Source organism: Aquarana catesbeiana, linkage group LG12 (assembly GCF_042186555.1).
Source record: "Aquarana catesbeiana isolate 2022-GZ linkage group LG12, ASM4218655v1, whole genome shotgun sequence".
In the NCBI taxonomy this organism is placed as follows: Eukaryota; Metazoa; Chordata; class Amphibia; order Anura; family Ranidae; genus Aquarana; species Aquarana catesbeiana.
Window position 1 is genome coordinate 145,514,258 of NC_133335.1, and position 15,415 is coordinate 145,529,672.

General features: G+C 45.8%; 1 protein-coding gene across 3 annotated transcripts in view; it reads right to left on the minus strand.

The window, feature by feature from the left end:
• TRMT1L (tRNA methyltransferase 1L) overlaps window positions 1–15,415 on the minus strand; it is a 322,764-nt gene that overhangs the window by 247,902 nt on the left and 59,447 nt on the right. For all 3 annotated transcript variants that reach the window (XM_073608381.1, XM_073608380.1, XM_073608378.1), the window contains one exon: window positions 4,367–4,499. In XM_073608381.1, the coding sequence (XP_073464482.1) occupies window positions 4,367–4,499 (133 nt within the window). The remainder of the gene's footprint in view (window positions 1–4,366; window positions 4,500–15,415) is intronic.

A 15,415-nucleotide genomic window follows, 5' to 3' on the forward strand; every position in this document is an offset into this window, starting at 1 on the left:
TCTTTACGGATCAATCCCATCTCTATCTGTATGGTGTCGATCTTCCCTGCCAGAGTCATTTGGCAGGTGTTGATAGTTTGCATGAGGGCCGTAAAGTTATCCTGTGCCTGTATTGGAGGATTGTATCCTCAGTTTGCCACGCCATATTGGAGAGTGTGCGAGGCGGGGATCCCCTGCCACGAGAGTCTGTGAGCGGTGTAGAAGCTTTCTGGTGTGCCGCCGGTTAGCGCTTATAGGGCATACCAGTCCAGGGGTTCTTCAACAGGGCTTCAGTAGCTTCGAAAAGGTTTTTATCCGCAGGGAAGCAGGATTTCTAGCAGGCAGGATAGCGGAGCTCTTTCACTATGCTTCTGCTCCGGTCGCCATCTTGGACACGCCCCCAGATTTCAATTTTAAGCCTTATCCAGACTTAGTGAGAAGTGTATCCTGATATCTTTTTGTCTTCTTCATAGTATTGCTGCCTGAGAGTTCCATGATCTCCTCCCCATCCATGCATATAAAAAAGTAAATCCCTAATAGTGTTTTATCTTTAAAATCAGGTGGCGTTTATTAACCTTGTAACAATTGTGTACTCACATTCATTGGGTGCTTGTAGCGCACCACACTCTTTTCACTTTAAAATTAAGTTCAGTCTCCTGTCTCCGTGATCCAGCATACGCTGCTAGGTGTACAGTGTGTATACCTTTGGGAACAGCCACAGTGCTGTCCTCTTGCCCCCCTGGCTGAGAAATATATATGCGCTATATTCTATCTCAGCAAGGGGGGCAAGAGGACAGCACAGCGGCTGTTCCCGATGGCATACTGGAATTGAGGTGAGCACACACCCAAAAGGGAGCACAAGAGGGGTGCATTTTTGAGCACTTTAAGCAATCCGTAGAGGAGTGATGGTGGTCATCAGCGATGATTCTTGCATGGAAGCACACTAATGGCCTGTACCTGTTTATATATCTTTAAAGAAATATCTACTTTTTTTCTTTTTAAAATGTATACTCTCACTTTTATTTTCACAACCATCAACTTGTTTATATTATTTTGCACTTATTTTGAAAGATATTATGTTCATTTAATATTGACACATTACTTCAATAATTCATTTATGTAGGTGAGCTAGCGCGGCACATTGATTGGATTAGATGTTATAAACAAACACATTTATGGGAACGTGGGAAGATTTTTTGCTTGATTTACAAATGAATGGGCTGCTGTGCTCACACAAATATGCACACACGACCTGCTTAAGTATAAAGCTACTCTTAAGCTGCATTCAAATCTGCGCATTCCCGACATACGCATTGCAAAGTCATGAATGGTTAATGGCACCCCAAATGCAGCTCACAAGCTAAAACCAGCAGTAAAAAACGTGCTACGCTCTGCTTCCATAAACGTACAGGAGCTTCTTTAACGCATTTGTTGCGTGTAGGGTAACCCATATAAATAAATAGGCTGCTCTATGCTGTCGTGCCAAAAAAAAAAAAAAAAAAAAAACACCCAAAATAATGGGGTTGATAAAACTTGGTGTGAATGGGGCCTTACACAAAAACTTTTTAAACAGTACAGCCAGTCTAGAAACCTCTGCTGCCAATAAACGGTTAAAAAATAAATATAATCAGGGAACTGATGCGGTCATATCTCTGCTTACTTTGTGCTCCCGTTACAATGTTCCTTGTGAAATTCATGCAACCTCCTAGTTCTACTATATAGGGAATTATCAACGGCTAATATCAAGACTAATTCAGGTAAATACACTAGTTGTGCTTAACTATTTATACTGTATGTTAACTCCAAATAATGAATTTCTCCTATTTGGTATGAAAAAAATAAATTAAAAAAATACAACTGAAGAGTTTTGTCATATCCGTTTGATAAGTGCAAAAATAAAAAAATCCATGGATGATCCTACCAGAAACCTAGTAAGCTCCTAGCTTCCTGTAGTCAGCTGACAACGCAGCACTAAAATCTCAAACTATGTTATCAGCCCAGTTAAAAGGCGCAAGCCTTTAAAAATTTTCTTTTCTGGTCTTGTACACTCCTTTTTCAGGATTTGATCCTAAGAGGAAAGGAAGTACTTAGTCCTGCTGCTCCTGCAAACCCCTGTACATCCTATTTTGTACAGACTATACCAATGGTGGATCTGCTCAGCGGCTTAATTAGCCTGCAACAGTTCATCAATATCCTCCAAACAAAAGGTTTGTTGGATCTACTGACTCCTATGATCAACTTCTCATTCCTCTTCAAATCTAATGGAGAAGATGTTACACAAGGTTGTTTAAAAAAACACTGCCGTGGGGGCTACAGATTTTGATATCCAGGGCACGTAGTCCTCTAAAATGGACCTAAAATTCTGAAAAGTAGAAGTCTTCACCGACTTCGCTGAAATCATTAAGCCATAGATGTTTCTGCTGACATCAGTTGCCTAATACATGAATTATAATTGACAATTCTTTTTAGGGGAGGCAACCAGCGGCTGATGCAGCATTAGGTTTAGAAGATGATCTATCTGAAGGTTTATCAAATGTGTGCAACCCTGAAAGGTCCTAAAATGTAGCAAGTACCGTATTTATCGGCGTATCAGGGGAAAATCGCGGGTGCGTGTTATACGCTGATCCCCTGCGATCCCCCGCTGACTGAGCTTCAAAATCGCCGACCGCGATGTGAAAATGGCGCCGCCGGTGCCAGAAATACACAGAGCCGGTCCTCGGCTCTTCTTGGCCACTTTCGGCTTCACTCGAGCGCCGCCCGAACCTAGCCGAGTGTACTCGGCTAGGTTCGGATAGCTCCGCTCACAGTCACGCCCATCCCGGGCGGGACTACGAGTGGAGCCGAAAGTGAACAAGAGCCGCCGAGAAGAGCCGAAGACCGGCGCCATTTTCAAACTGCAGTGACAATGAAAAGTCACTGCAGTTTAACTGCAGCCTGAGCAAGGCTGCAAATGGACACAGAAAGCTGCAGATCAGCACTGACAAAGCTGCAAGGCTGCAAATGACACCAAGGCTGCTGACTGCAAGGCTGCAAATGACACCAAGGCTGCTGACTGCAAGGCTGCAAATGACACCAAGGCTGCTGACTGCAAGGCTGCAAATGACACCAAGGCTGCTGACTGCAAGGCTGCAAATGACACCAAGGCTGCTGACTGCAAGGCTGCAAATGACACCAAGGCTGCTGACTGCAAGGCTGCAAATGACTGCAAGGCTGCAAATGACACCAAGGCTGCTGACTGCAAGGCTGCAAATGACACCAAGGCTGCAAATGACACCAAGGCTGCAAATGACACCAAGGCTGCAAATGACACCAAGGCTGCAAATGACACCAAGGCTGCAAATGACACCAAGGCTGCAAAAGACACCAAGGCTGCAAATGACACCAAGGCTGCAAACGACACTGGACAAGCATGCAGAAGGACGCTGTGCAAGGCTGCATTGATGGGCATTTAAATGTAAGTTTTTTTCCTTAAAACATTTTTTTCCTAATAATTTCCCTCCTAAACTTGGGGTGCGTGTTATACGCCGGCGCGTGTTATACGCCGATAAATACGGTAATGGCGCTGACAAAATGCATAATATTAAACAGCAACCACACAATCACATAGAAAGTTGGTTACAAAGAAAATTTATTCCAACACATGGAAAGTTTCCTCTTGTTGGCATAGCAACTTGAAAGTACAAATTTCAGCCCAGCCAGTCTTCCTGTACATCGGGTTAGCAGAAAATACTCTAATCCCAGGGTTTTTGTTAGCCAGGAAACATTGTATTCTAGTTTGCCATAAGGTAAGGCCCCCCTGGGATTTTTCCCCAAAGTTCTCAATGGATTAACGAGGGCACAAATCAAGCCCTTTGCATGTAGGATATTTACAGGCACTCTCGATTAAAAATCTATATCTCACAGTCCTTTGCCTACTGAAGTCTCTTACTACCATAGAAATCAGAATATCACGTTACTTTCACTTTGTGAAAACCCCAAAAATGACAGAGAAAAGACATTTCATTTTTTAGATGTCCATAGATGTATTTTACAATATCTGGAATTTACAAGAGACTTCAGTGGCCCAAGGAAGAGTCTCCAGGCATCTAAAAGTTCAGTTACTAGCTGGATAGGCGGGACTAGATCCCTCATCTACAAAGCAAGCGGAGACCAGCTTCAGTTACATTGCATTTTGTTCATTCCCTGGCAATGTCATGGAAGACAGTGTTTTTTAGTATGGTTTGCTTTTCCATTTCCAAAGATTCCCAATGCCCTTCCTTTCTCCTCCAAAACACCCATGTCTTTGCCCTTTCCTCCTCTTTTTTCCTTTCCTTCCCTCTTTTTCCTTCCCCTTTGCCTCCCCAGGAATGTCTAGCTCATACAATGTAGTGGCAGGCAAATCACTTACCGGCTGAGGGCATTACTTGAGTTTCCCCTTTCTCGACATGGCGTTTTATGTGTCTTATCATTTCTGTTCTTCTTCGAGCGACAGTTGCAGAACAGATGATACAATGGTAGTGAGCACTAGTTTTACTGGGCAACTGCAAGACAGCACAGTTATTGTAAATCATAAAGACAATGAACATTTAATTCTGAGGCGTAACAAAATAGAACTGAACTATCCCAAGAGGCTCTTTAAGCCACTATTGCCTGGATTAAACCAATCAAATCATATACTACTGTAGCCCAGTCTGCAGCACTGGTGGGAAACCGATTGTGTGAGCAGCAGAGGAGACTTTCACAGGCACAGCTGAAGGAGGAGACTGAGGAAATGAAGCAGCTGCTGTTAAGACTATGCCCAATAGGAATGCGAAGGGGAGGAGGATTGTGGGCCGTGTGGTTGTACACGGACTGAGCTATCTCAGTGGGCTGGGAGGAGAAAACTGCAGATCCCACAAGTCACTAGGGCTCAGAGGAGAGGTGGTTTTCCTATGGCTTTCCTCGGGGTGAGGAAAGGTGCAAAGGCTTTTCAGAGGGTCTGAATGTGCCTCAGACTGCTAGCAGTCCACTCACCACTGCACCTGAGAGACAGAAGCACAGTGGAAGACATTCTGGAACATACTTTTCCGCAAACCAATCAATAAACACTTATTGCGATTTTTTTTTACCAAAAATATGTAGAAGAATACATATCAGCCTAAACTGAGGAAAAAAATTGTTTTTACTACAAATGGCGGCGATCTGCGATTTTTATCGGGACTGCGACATTATGGCGGACATGTCAGACAATTTTCACACATTTTTCAGGCCACTGGCATTTTTACAGTGATCAGTGCTATAAAAATGCATTGATTACTGTAAAAATGTCACTGGCAGGGAAGGGGTTAACAGTATGGGGCAATCAAGGGGTTATTGTGTTCCCTAGAGTGTGTTCTAACTGAAGGGGGGAGGAGACTGTGTAGGGGAAGAGATAGATCGCTGTTCATACTCTGAACAGACGATCTGTCACTTCTCCCCTCAGAGAACTGGAAACCGTGTGTTTACACTCGCATCGGCTCCGTGGGCGAGCCGGGGGGCGCGCACGCCCCTAGTTGCCACAGGGCGAATCGACGTTACATAACGTCGTTACACAACGTCATTTCGCCTAGCCGAGCCATTCTGCCGCATTATTTTTTTTATACTAGTGTAAATATGAGATCTGAGGTCATTTTGACCATAGATCTCACATTTAAGAGGTCCTGCCATGCTTTTTTGCTATTACTAGGGATGTTTACATTCCTTGTAATAGGAATAAAAGTGATCCAATTTTTTTTTTTTTTTAAAGAAGGATATAGTGTCAAAATAAAAAATAAAAAGTAAAATAAATAAGAAAAAAAATTAATTAAAGCACACCGTCCCGCTGAGCTAGCATGCAGAAGTAAACGCATACGCAAGTCGCTCCTGCATATGAAAACGGTGTCCAAACCACACGTGAGGCATCGCGCAATCGTTACAGCAAGAGCAATAATTCTAGCCCTAGACCTCCTCTAACTGGTAACCTGTAGAATTTTTTAAACGCCGTCTATGGAGATTAAGAGTGAAAGTTTGTCGCCATTCCACGAGCGGGCGCAATTTTGAAGCGTGACGTGTTCGGTATCAATTTACTCGGCGCAACATTATCTTTCACAATATAAAAAAAAAAAAAAAATGGGTTAACTTTACTGTTGTCTTGTTTTTTAATTCCAAAAAAGTGCGCTTGCAAGACCGCTGTGCAAAAATGGCGTGACAAAGTATTGCAATGACCACCATTTTATTGTCTAGGGTGTCTGAAAAAAAAAAAAAAATTATATATATATATATATATATATATATATATATATATATATATATATATATATATATATATATATATATATAGTTTGGGGGCATCAAGTAATTTTTTTAGCAAAAAAAAAAGATTTTAACTTGTAAACACAGAGTCTGAAAAATAGGCTCGGTCCTTAAAGTGGGATGAAAAATCCTAATACAAAAAAAATTTGGATTTTTTTTTTTACTCACCTCTAAATGCCTGTTGCTAGGTGGTCCCTCTGAGTCTGCCCTCTTACAGTGCCTGGGCTGGTGACATCACTTCCCCCTCGGCACAGGAAGGGCTCAGCTCTGCTCCCTCCCTCCTGTCAATCATCTGGGACCCATTACAGGTCCCAGGTGACTGAGCGGCCAATCACGGCGCTCGGCGCCGCTCACGCATGTGCAGTGGGTGCCAGGCTGTGAAGCCACAGCCCGGCGCCCACAGTTGCAATGCCGGTGCCGCCGAACGGAGGGGGAGACGAGCGGGGCTTCGATCCCCCGCATCGCTGGACCCTGGGACAGGTAAGTGTCCAATTAAAAGTCAGCAGCTGCAGTATTTGTAGCTGCTGACTTTTAATTTTTTTTTTTTTGACTGGAACTCCTCTTTAAGTTAACTGACAATTGCAAAAAATTTTCCCCACAAATAGAGCTTTATGTTGGTGGGATTTGATCACCACTGCCAAAAAAAAAAAAAAAAAAAAAAAAGGCAATTTTGAAAAAAAAAAAAAAAAAAAAAAAAAAAATCAATTTTTTTTTCCCTACTTTCTGCTATAAAACCTGCTTTAATTCTTGACCTTAGGTTATTACGCCACCTTCAGGAGAGGACTAGCCAGAACATGTAAAACATGTAAAAACAGCAAGACTGCACAGCACCGCCCAGGGGGCAGTCCCTCTGGCTATAACCCCTCACCCTGCTTCCTGCAGCTCAGTTCGTCAAAAAGCAGTACAAAACAGGAGGGGTGGGTACTAAACAGTACTAAACAGGAGGGGTGGGTGCTGTGTCCGTCAATGAGCTTCAGAGAAAAGGATTTTACGGCAAGTACAAAAATCCCATTTTCTCTTTCGTTCATTGACGGACACAGCTTCTTTAATTCTTGACCTTAGGGACGTCCCCAAGCAGTGTCAAAAAACGAGGGGTGGAAACAGCAAAAACATAACTTCACCCAGAACAAAAGGAACACCTCAACAGAGGCCATCTGAAACGGCCGCCATCAAAACCAGCGGACAACTTATGCATCAAAAGATGCGTTTACAACCAACTTGTAACTTAAAGAAAGTGTAAATCGCAAAACTTTGCGGCCAAAGCAAGCATCCGAAGATGCGCTTACGTCAACTTTGTAGAATTTTGTGAAAGTGTGAACAGACGACCAGGAAAACTTTTTCGGTGTGTCGGCATAGGACATAGGGATGGTAACACAATGTCCTCATTGAGATGGAATGCCGAAACCACCTTTGGAAGGAAAGAGGGCTGCGGACGTAGCACCGCCTTATCCTAGTGAATGACCAGGTAGGGAGACTTGCATGACAATGTTGTAAAGCGCTGCGTAAACTGTCGGCGCTATATTAATCCTGTATGATAATAATAATAATAATAATCACAAGGCTGCCAACTCAGAAACCCTCCTGGCAGATGTAATAGCCATTAGAAAGACTACTTTCTAAAAAAGAGTTAACAAGGGAACCTGCCTAATGTTTTCAAACGGCGGTTTCTGGAGTGCTGATAGTACCAGATTCAGATCCCACGGAGGTAGTGGTGGTCGAACCGGAGGGACTACGTGTCGAACTCCTTGTACAAAAGTACCCACCGATGAGTGAGTGGCCAAGGGCCGTTGGAAAAAGACAGCTAAGGCAGATATTTGCCCCTTGATGGTGCTTAAGGCAAGTTTCTGATCCACTCCTTGCTGCAAAAACAGCAGGATCCTGGACACTGCATATGTGCGCGGACGCCACCCCATCTCCTCATGCATGGAGATGTAAGCCTTCCACGTATGATGGTAAATCTTTTGGGAAGACTACTTCCGTGCCCTCAGCATAGTGAAAATTACCGAGTCTGACAGACCTCGGTCCCTATGTACCTGGTTTTCAACAGCCATGCCATTAAAACCATCGACGGTAAAGCAGGATGAAGTATCGGACCTTGCGATAGAAGGTCCTCTCGCATCGGCAGCCACCAAGGAACAACCGCCACAAGTCGTACTAGGTCGGCGTACCAAGGACGCCGAGGCAAATCTGGGGCAATCAGAATCACTGGAATCCCCTCGGCCTCCACTCTGCAGCTTGTCCAAAGGGAGAAAAACTTTCGCTTCTGAGGAGTCCAACAATAAGCCCAGGTACTCCAGGTGTTGAGTCTGCACTAACACCGACTTCTTTAGGTTCAGCACCCAACCAAACTCCCGCAGAGAGTCTGCATGGTGATCGTTACATCCTCCCTTAATCCTGAGACCGAAGCTGCCCTCAGAAGTAGGTTGTCTAGGTAACCCACGATTGCGATCCCACGTTGCCTTAACAGCACCAGAATTGGAGCTAACGCTTTGGTAAAGACTCGGAGTGCTGACGCCAGGCCAAAAGGGAGAGCCACAAACTGGTAGTGCTCTTCACCGACTGCAAATCGCAGAAACCTCTGATGCCTGAGGCATATGGGCACATGTAAATACACGTCCTGGATATCCAAGGACGCCAGATGGAGTGCAGCGACCACGGAGCGAACTGATTCCATCCTGAACCTTTGCACTTTCACAAAGCTGTTGAGGTCCTTAAAGTCCAGGATTGGACGAACCCCGTCCTTTTTGGGGACTACAAACAGATTGGAGTAGAATCCCTGAAACCTTTCCAGCGTCGGTACAGGTACTATCACCCTGTGCAGCAGCAGGTCCCGTACTGCCCCGAACAGGGCTTCCTGACAAGCCGGAAGTAGAGGTAGGTTGGAGGGAAAAAATCTGTTTGGTGGACAAGAAAGAAACTATCCTGTACCCCGATGAAACCAGTTCGGACAGTAGGGAGGTCCACTGAGCTGCAAACTCCCGAAGACGACCCCCCCACCCGAGAGTCGGGCGGGGGCAAAACTTCATGCGGTAACATTTTTGCTCGCAGACTTGTTTGGATTGCGAAACCAGGGACGCTTCTGTCCTTCAGCAGGTGCCTTGTCAGACTGGGAACGCTTACCCGCCGACCCGGGCGAGCGAAAAAGCCACTTCTGAGCGGAAAAGGAGGGCCCTTGCCTATGGCGTGGCTCCTTACCCTTCCTGGACTGTGGGAGCAATGTGCTCTTCCCTCCGGTAACATTTTTAATGTCATTCAGCAAAGCTCCAAATAGTCTCTCACCTTGGAAGGGCAAATCCGCCAGTGCTTTTTTAGATGCCTGGTCCGCAGAGCAGCATTTAAGCCAAATCGGGCGCCGTAGCACCACTGCTGATACTGATGCTCTAGAGAGCAGGGGGACCGTATCCAGGGCCGCATCACAAACATACTTAAGGCCATGCACTAACTGATCTGCCAGTTCTACGCAGACCGGGAAAGACTGTTTCTTTTCCAATTCACAGTGCAGCAACTTTGCCCATTCAGTAAGCGTCTGCAACACCAAGGACGTGGCTAGCACCTCCATTCTTCTTGGGACTGAAAAGGTTAGTTGCAGATTTCCGCATTCCTTGTAGATGAATTTTTTAAAATAAGTGAAATACGGGAACACCTTAGGCGTGCGGGCTGGTTTGTGGGACCCAAAAGGGACCACCACCTCAGCAGAGGGTCCTGCTGCATCCTGTATCTTCAGGGTATCCTGCACCGCAGTGATAAGTGCTCCTACTAGCGCTTTTTCCTGTGCTGACCCAGACACAGAGCCAGAGTCATTCTCACTGTCCAAACGGTCCTGGTCCACATCCTCTGACACATCAGAACAGGGGCCGCCAGGCACTGCGGGACCAGAGTCTGAATCAGAGCTCTCCCCAGAAGACGGGGGGGGGGGCAGGGGGCGTTTCTTACCCCCTTGCGCCCGCACGCCGCTTCCACCCTGGCAACAAAGTTCTCCAGGACCGCCGACAAAGCGTCCCCATAGGCACCGCAGTTTTAGCAGGTGAGCCGGTTGCAATAGCAGGGATGTCTGAGGAAGAAGCGCCAGCTTCTGACACCATGCTGACCCTCACTCGCCTGCCACAACTTAGGGACTTAAGGCAAGGTACACAAATCCCACCCTCCTAGCTGCTCACAGACTGAGGGGTCCCTCCGCAGGACTTACCACCCTGACCGAGTGCTGCGCTGTGCTGCCGCTGACCGCTCTGCCGTTTCACAAAGTGTTCAGAGTGAAAACCGCGCTGTTCTGAGGTACACAGACCCAGCACTAGAGGTAAAAACACGCTGAGGCTACAAGAAAATGGCCGCCGGCCGTCCTAGTAAAAATCACCAAGAAAATGGCTGCCGAACATTCTAGAGAAGGCTGACAGCACATACAATGCCTAAGACTACAGGAAAATAGCGGCGGTCTCTCCTCATGCAAAATAGCCCAAGCACCTCACATAGAAGAAAAAAAAAAAAAGGGCAGTAAAGAAAAAACAGCCAGCGCAGCCCCCCGCCAAAGCCCGGAGACCCCCACAGAGGACCCCCGGCCAGGTAGATACACCGTACCGCATGCCCAGTCACACAGCGGCCCCAGCAGGGGGAGGAGGGAATGAGGGATAGCGAGAGAGGAAAAGGGGGAGAGACCCCCTAGTCGACCCCCCAGGGAATGCCCAGCTGCTCCGTCCTGCTGAGGCAGGGAGAGCCATACTCAGCCCTCCTGACGCGATTGCTGGACGCATTCCACCACAGACCCATCACCCGAGCAGTACGGGGTGGCTGTTGGCCACGGCACACTGTGACGCGGACAGCAGTAGCCCGGTCATGTGTGTGCCCCAGAGCATATAGCTCACCGGCCGCCCCAGGAGCAGAAAGGGGCATATCGTGGCCGACCCAGCGCATAGAGTCTGCTCACGCTCAATGGTCAGGCTGGGGAGACTACAAGGATCTATATTATCCAGCCTGTCACCCAGCCCGGCTGTTGATTGTAGATCACAGGATCAAAATTGTAGAAAAAAAAATAAAAAAATTCCCAGGACCAATGGTCCCCTCAGGGAGCCAGGTCCTTTTCCTGCACTAGGCAGAAAAAAACTGAGCTGCGGGAAGCAGGGTGAGGGGTTATAGCTAGAGGGACCGCCCCCTGGGCGGTGCTGTGCAGTCTTGCTGTTTTTACATGTTTTACATGTTCTGGCTAGTCCTCTCCTGAAGGTGGCGTAATAACCTAAGGTCAAGAATTAAAGGAGCCGTGTCCGTCAATGAACGAAAGAGAAATCTAATTTATTCATAAATTTAGGCCAATATGTATTCTGCTACATATTTTTGATAAAAAAAAATCCCAAATGAGTGTATATTGATTAAGTCTGCGCAAAAGGTTACAGCCCCTACAAACTATGGTATATATACACTGGAATTTTTATTTTTTTCTTATTTACTAGTAATGGCGATGATCAACAACATTGCCGTGGGCAATTGGACATTTACTGACACTTTTTGGGAACCAGTGACACTAATACAGTGATCAGTGCTAAAAGTATGCACTGTCACTGTACTAATGACACTGGCTGGGAAGGGGATAAACATCTAAGGCGATCAAAGGGTTAAATGTGTGCCTAACCATGTTTTGGTGTACTGTGTGTGTGGTGCCATTACTAAGGGAAGTCATTGATTTTATTCCCTGCTTTGCAAGGGGAAAAAATCCATTACTTCCCCATTGACCGGACAGAGCTTTGGGCAGAGGGGGTGGTGGCCCCAGGTGCAACATTTAGGGGGGGTGCATCCCGCGCCCGCCATCCACAGAATCACTCCATCCACCAAATGCAAAAGAGATAAGAAAGGCGCGTGGCCTCATGCACGAGTCCTTTTAAAGCGTTTATTTCAAACAGATAAATATGTACAGAAAATATCACGTATTCATAGGCGGTAGGTTACAAGAAAATTTGCACTAAAACAAATAGTATTGCATGTAAAATGATGTCCATATAAGGGATAAAAGATGAATCGGTTTATTCGGCTAATGCTTTTCGAGGATAATCCTCTTCCTCAGAGCACCAGGTCTGGTCTGTATGTTATAGTAGTGGGGGCCAGATGAATGATGTATCACAAGGTGAATATTGACCAACAGGGAGAGTTATTATTCCCTGGTGTGTTATTCTTTCTGCATCACCATGCTCTTAACACCATACGTGTGCGTGCAGGGATCAGGTCACCTATTTGTCTGGCAATCCTTCCCAATGGAGTGTTGATGTTGTGATCTCTCAGACCCGTACTGAACCGTGGCTGGACGTGTAGGTAGGGACAAGCTCTCTCACCAATAAGCTGTCGGTGGAGCTGTACAGATGCCCCCTGCAATAGTGTTGCCCTGCACCACTGTGCAGCGTTGCTGCTCTCAGTATGTTTGCTTGGGGAGATGAAGATATGGCTGTATACACCCTTCTCTTTCTACAATATCCTGTCCGGTGGCCCACCTGCTTTCCCCCCACTTGGACTGTGTCCGCTGCTTTGTGATGGATGAACGGCAGACATGGGTGCCCTGTGATGAAATTGTCACATGCGGCCACGGGGCGGGGCCGGCATGTGGGTGAAGATCCAGTCAATGCATTATTCGCAGTGCTACCGGAGTCCCGCCGCGTCTACGCTGGCACGCTGCGTCTCTCCTCTGCTCCGGATCTCCTCGAGTCCTCATTGTGGCAGTGTCTGGCAGAGCCCACATGATAGCAGATGGGACTCGGGAAACAGAAAGAGGCGAGTGATGTGTTGCTGGCCCAGGGTAGTGGACATGATCGGGGGAGGTGGGGGTTGGAGGTAGGTCAGCGTAGGTTACATAGTTATATAGTTACATAGTAGGTGAGGTTGAAAAAAGACACAAGTCCATCAAGTCCAACCTATGTGTGTGATTATGTGTCAGTATTTCATTACATATCCCTGTATGTTGCGGTCATTCAGGTGATTATCTAATAGTTTCTTGAAGCTATCAATGCTCCCCGCTGAGACCACCACCTGTGGAAGGGAATTCCACATCCTTGCCGCTCTTACAGTAAAGAACCCTCTACGTAGTTTAAGGTTAAACCTCTTTTCTTCATATTGTAATGAGTGGCCACGAGTCTTATTAAACTCTCTTCTGCGAAAAAGTTTTATCCCTATTGTGGGGTCACCAGTACAGTATTTGTAAATTGAAATCATATCCCCTCTCAAGCGTCTCTTCTCCAGAGAGAATAAGTTCAGTGCTCGCAACCTTTCCTCATAACTAAGATCCTCCAGACCCTTTATTAGCTTTGTTGCCCTTCTTTGTACTCGCTCCATTTCCAGTACATCCTTCCTGAGGACTGGTGCCCAGAACTGGACAGCATACTCCAGGTGCGGCTGGACCAGAGTCTTGTAGAACGGGAGAATTATCGTTTTATCTCTGGAGTTGATCCCCCTTTTAATGCATGCCAATATTCTGTTTGCTTTATTAGCAGCAGCTTGGCATTGCATGCCATTGGTGTCAGGCAGGTCAGTGTAGGAAACAGGCAGGTCAGTGTACAGTGAGGGAAAAAAGTATTTGATCCCCTGCTGATTTTGTACGTTTGCCCACTGACAAAGAAATGGTCAGTCTATAATTTTAATGGTATTAATAAAAATATCCAGAGAAACGCATTTCAAATAACATATAAATTGATTTGCAATTTAACCACTTCAGTCCCGGAAGATTTTACCCCCTTAATGACCAGAGCAATTTTTGCGATTCGGCACGTCGCCCCTTTAATTGATAATTGCGCGATCGTGCGACGCTGTACCCAAACAATTGAAGTCCATTTTTCCCACAAATAGAGCTTTCTTTTGGTGGTATTTGATTAGCACTGCGGTTTTTATTTTTTGCGTTATAAACAAAAAAAGAGCAAGTATTTTGAAAAAAAAATATTTTTTACTTTTTGCTATAATAAATATCCCACATTTATTTTTTAAACAAATTTCTTCATCAGTTTAGGCCAAATTTGTATTCTTCTACATATTTTTGGTAAAAGAAAAAAAATCACAATAAGCATATATTGATTGGTTTGTGCAAAAATTATAGCATCTACAAAATAGGGAATAGATTTATGGCATTTTTATTATTATTTTTTTTTTTTTTTTTACTAGTAATGGCAGGGATCTGTGATTTTTATCGTGACTGCGACATTTTGGCGGACAGATCAGACACTTTTTTGGGACCAATGACATTTATACATCGATCAAAGCTTAAAATAGCTACTGATTACAGTATAAATGTGACTGGCAGGGAAGGGGTTAACACTAGGGGGTGATCAAGGGGTTAACCGTGTTCCCTATGAGTGTTGCTAACTGTGTGGGGGCCTTACTGGGACTTGACAGAGATCACTGTTCCTGACCACTGGGAACAGTGGATCCCTGTCATGTCACCTATCAGAACGAGGAAATGCCTTGTTTACATAGGCACCTCCCCGTTCTACCCTAGTACAAGGCAATCGCGGGCCACCGGAGGACATAAAGTCTTCCCGAGCCATGGGCACACTCCCGCAGTGTGCAGCCTGCAACTGAGCCTGCGTGAGCTGCCATACACCTACGGCGATTTGCGCAGGAGAGCCATCGTGCCACCATCAAACAATGGTGGCCGGTCCTAAAGTGGTTAATAAGTGAAATAAGTATTTGATCCCCTATCAGCAAGATTTCTGGCTCCTAGGTGTCCTCTATACAGGTAATGAGCTGAGATTAGGAGCACTTTCCTAAAGTGAGTGCTCCTAATCTCAGCTTGTTACCTGTATAAAAGACACCTGTCCACAGAAGCAATCAGATTCCAAACTCTCCACCATGGCCAAAACCAAAGAGCTGTCCAAGGTTGTCAGGGACAAGATTGTAGACCTACACAAGGCTGGAATGGGCTACAAGACCTATCACCAAGCAGCTTGGCGAGAAGGTGACAAGAGTTGGTGTGATTATTCGCAAATGGAAACAACACAAAATAACTGTCATACTCCCTCGGTCTGGGGCTCCATGTAAGATCTCACCTTGTGGAGTTTCAATGATCATAACGGTGAGGAATCAGCCCAGGACAACATGGCAGAATCTCGTCAATGATCTCAGGGCAGCTGGGACCATAGTCACCAAGAAAACAATTGGTAACACACTACGCTGTGAAGGACTGAAATTC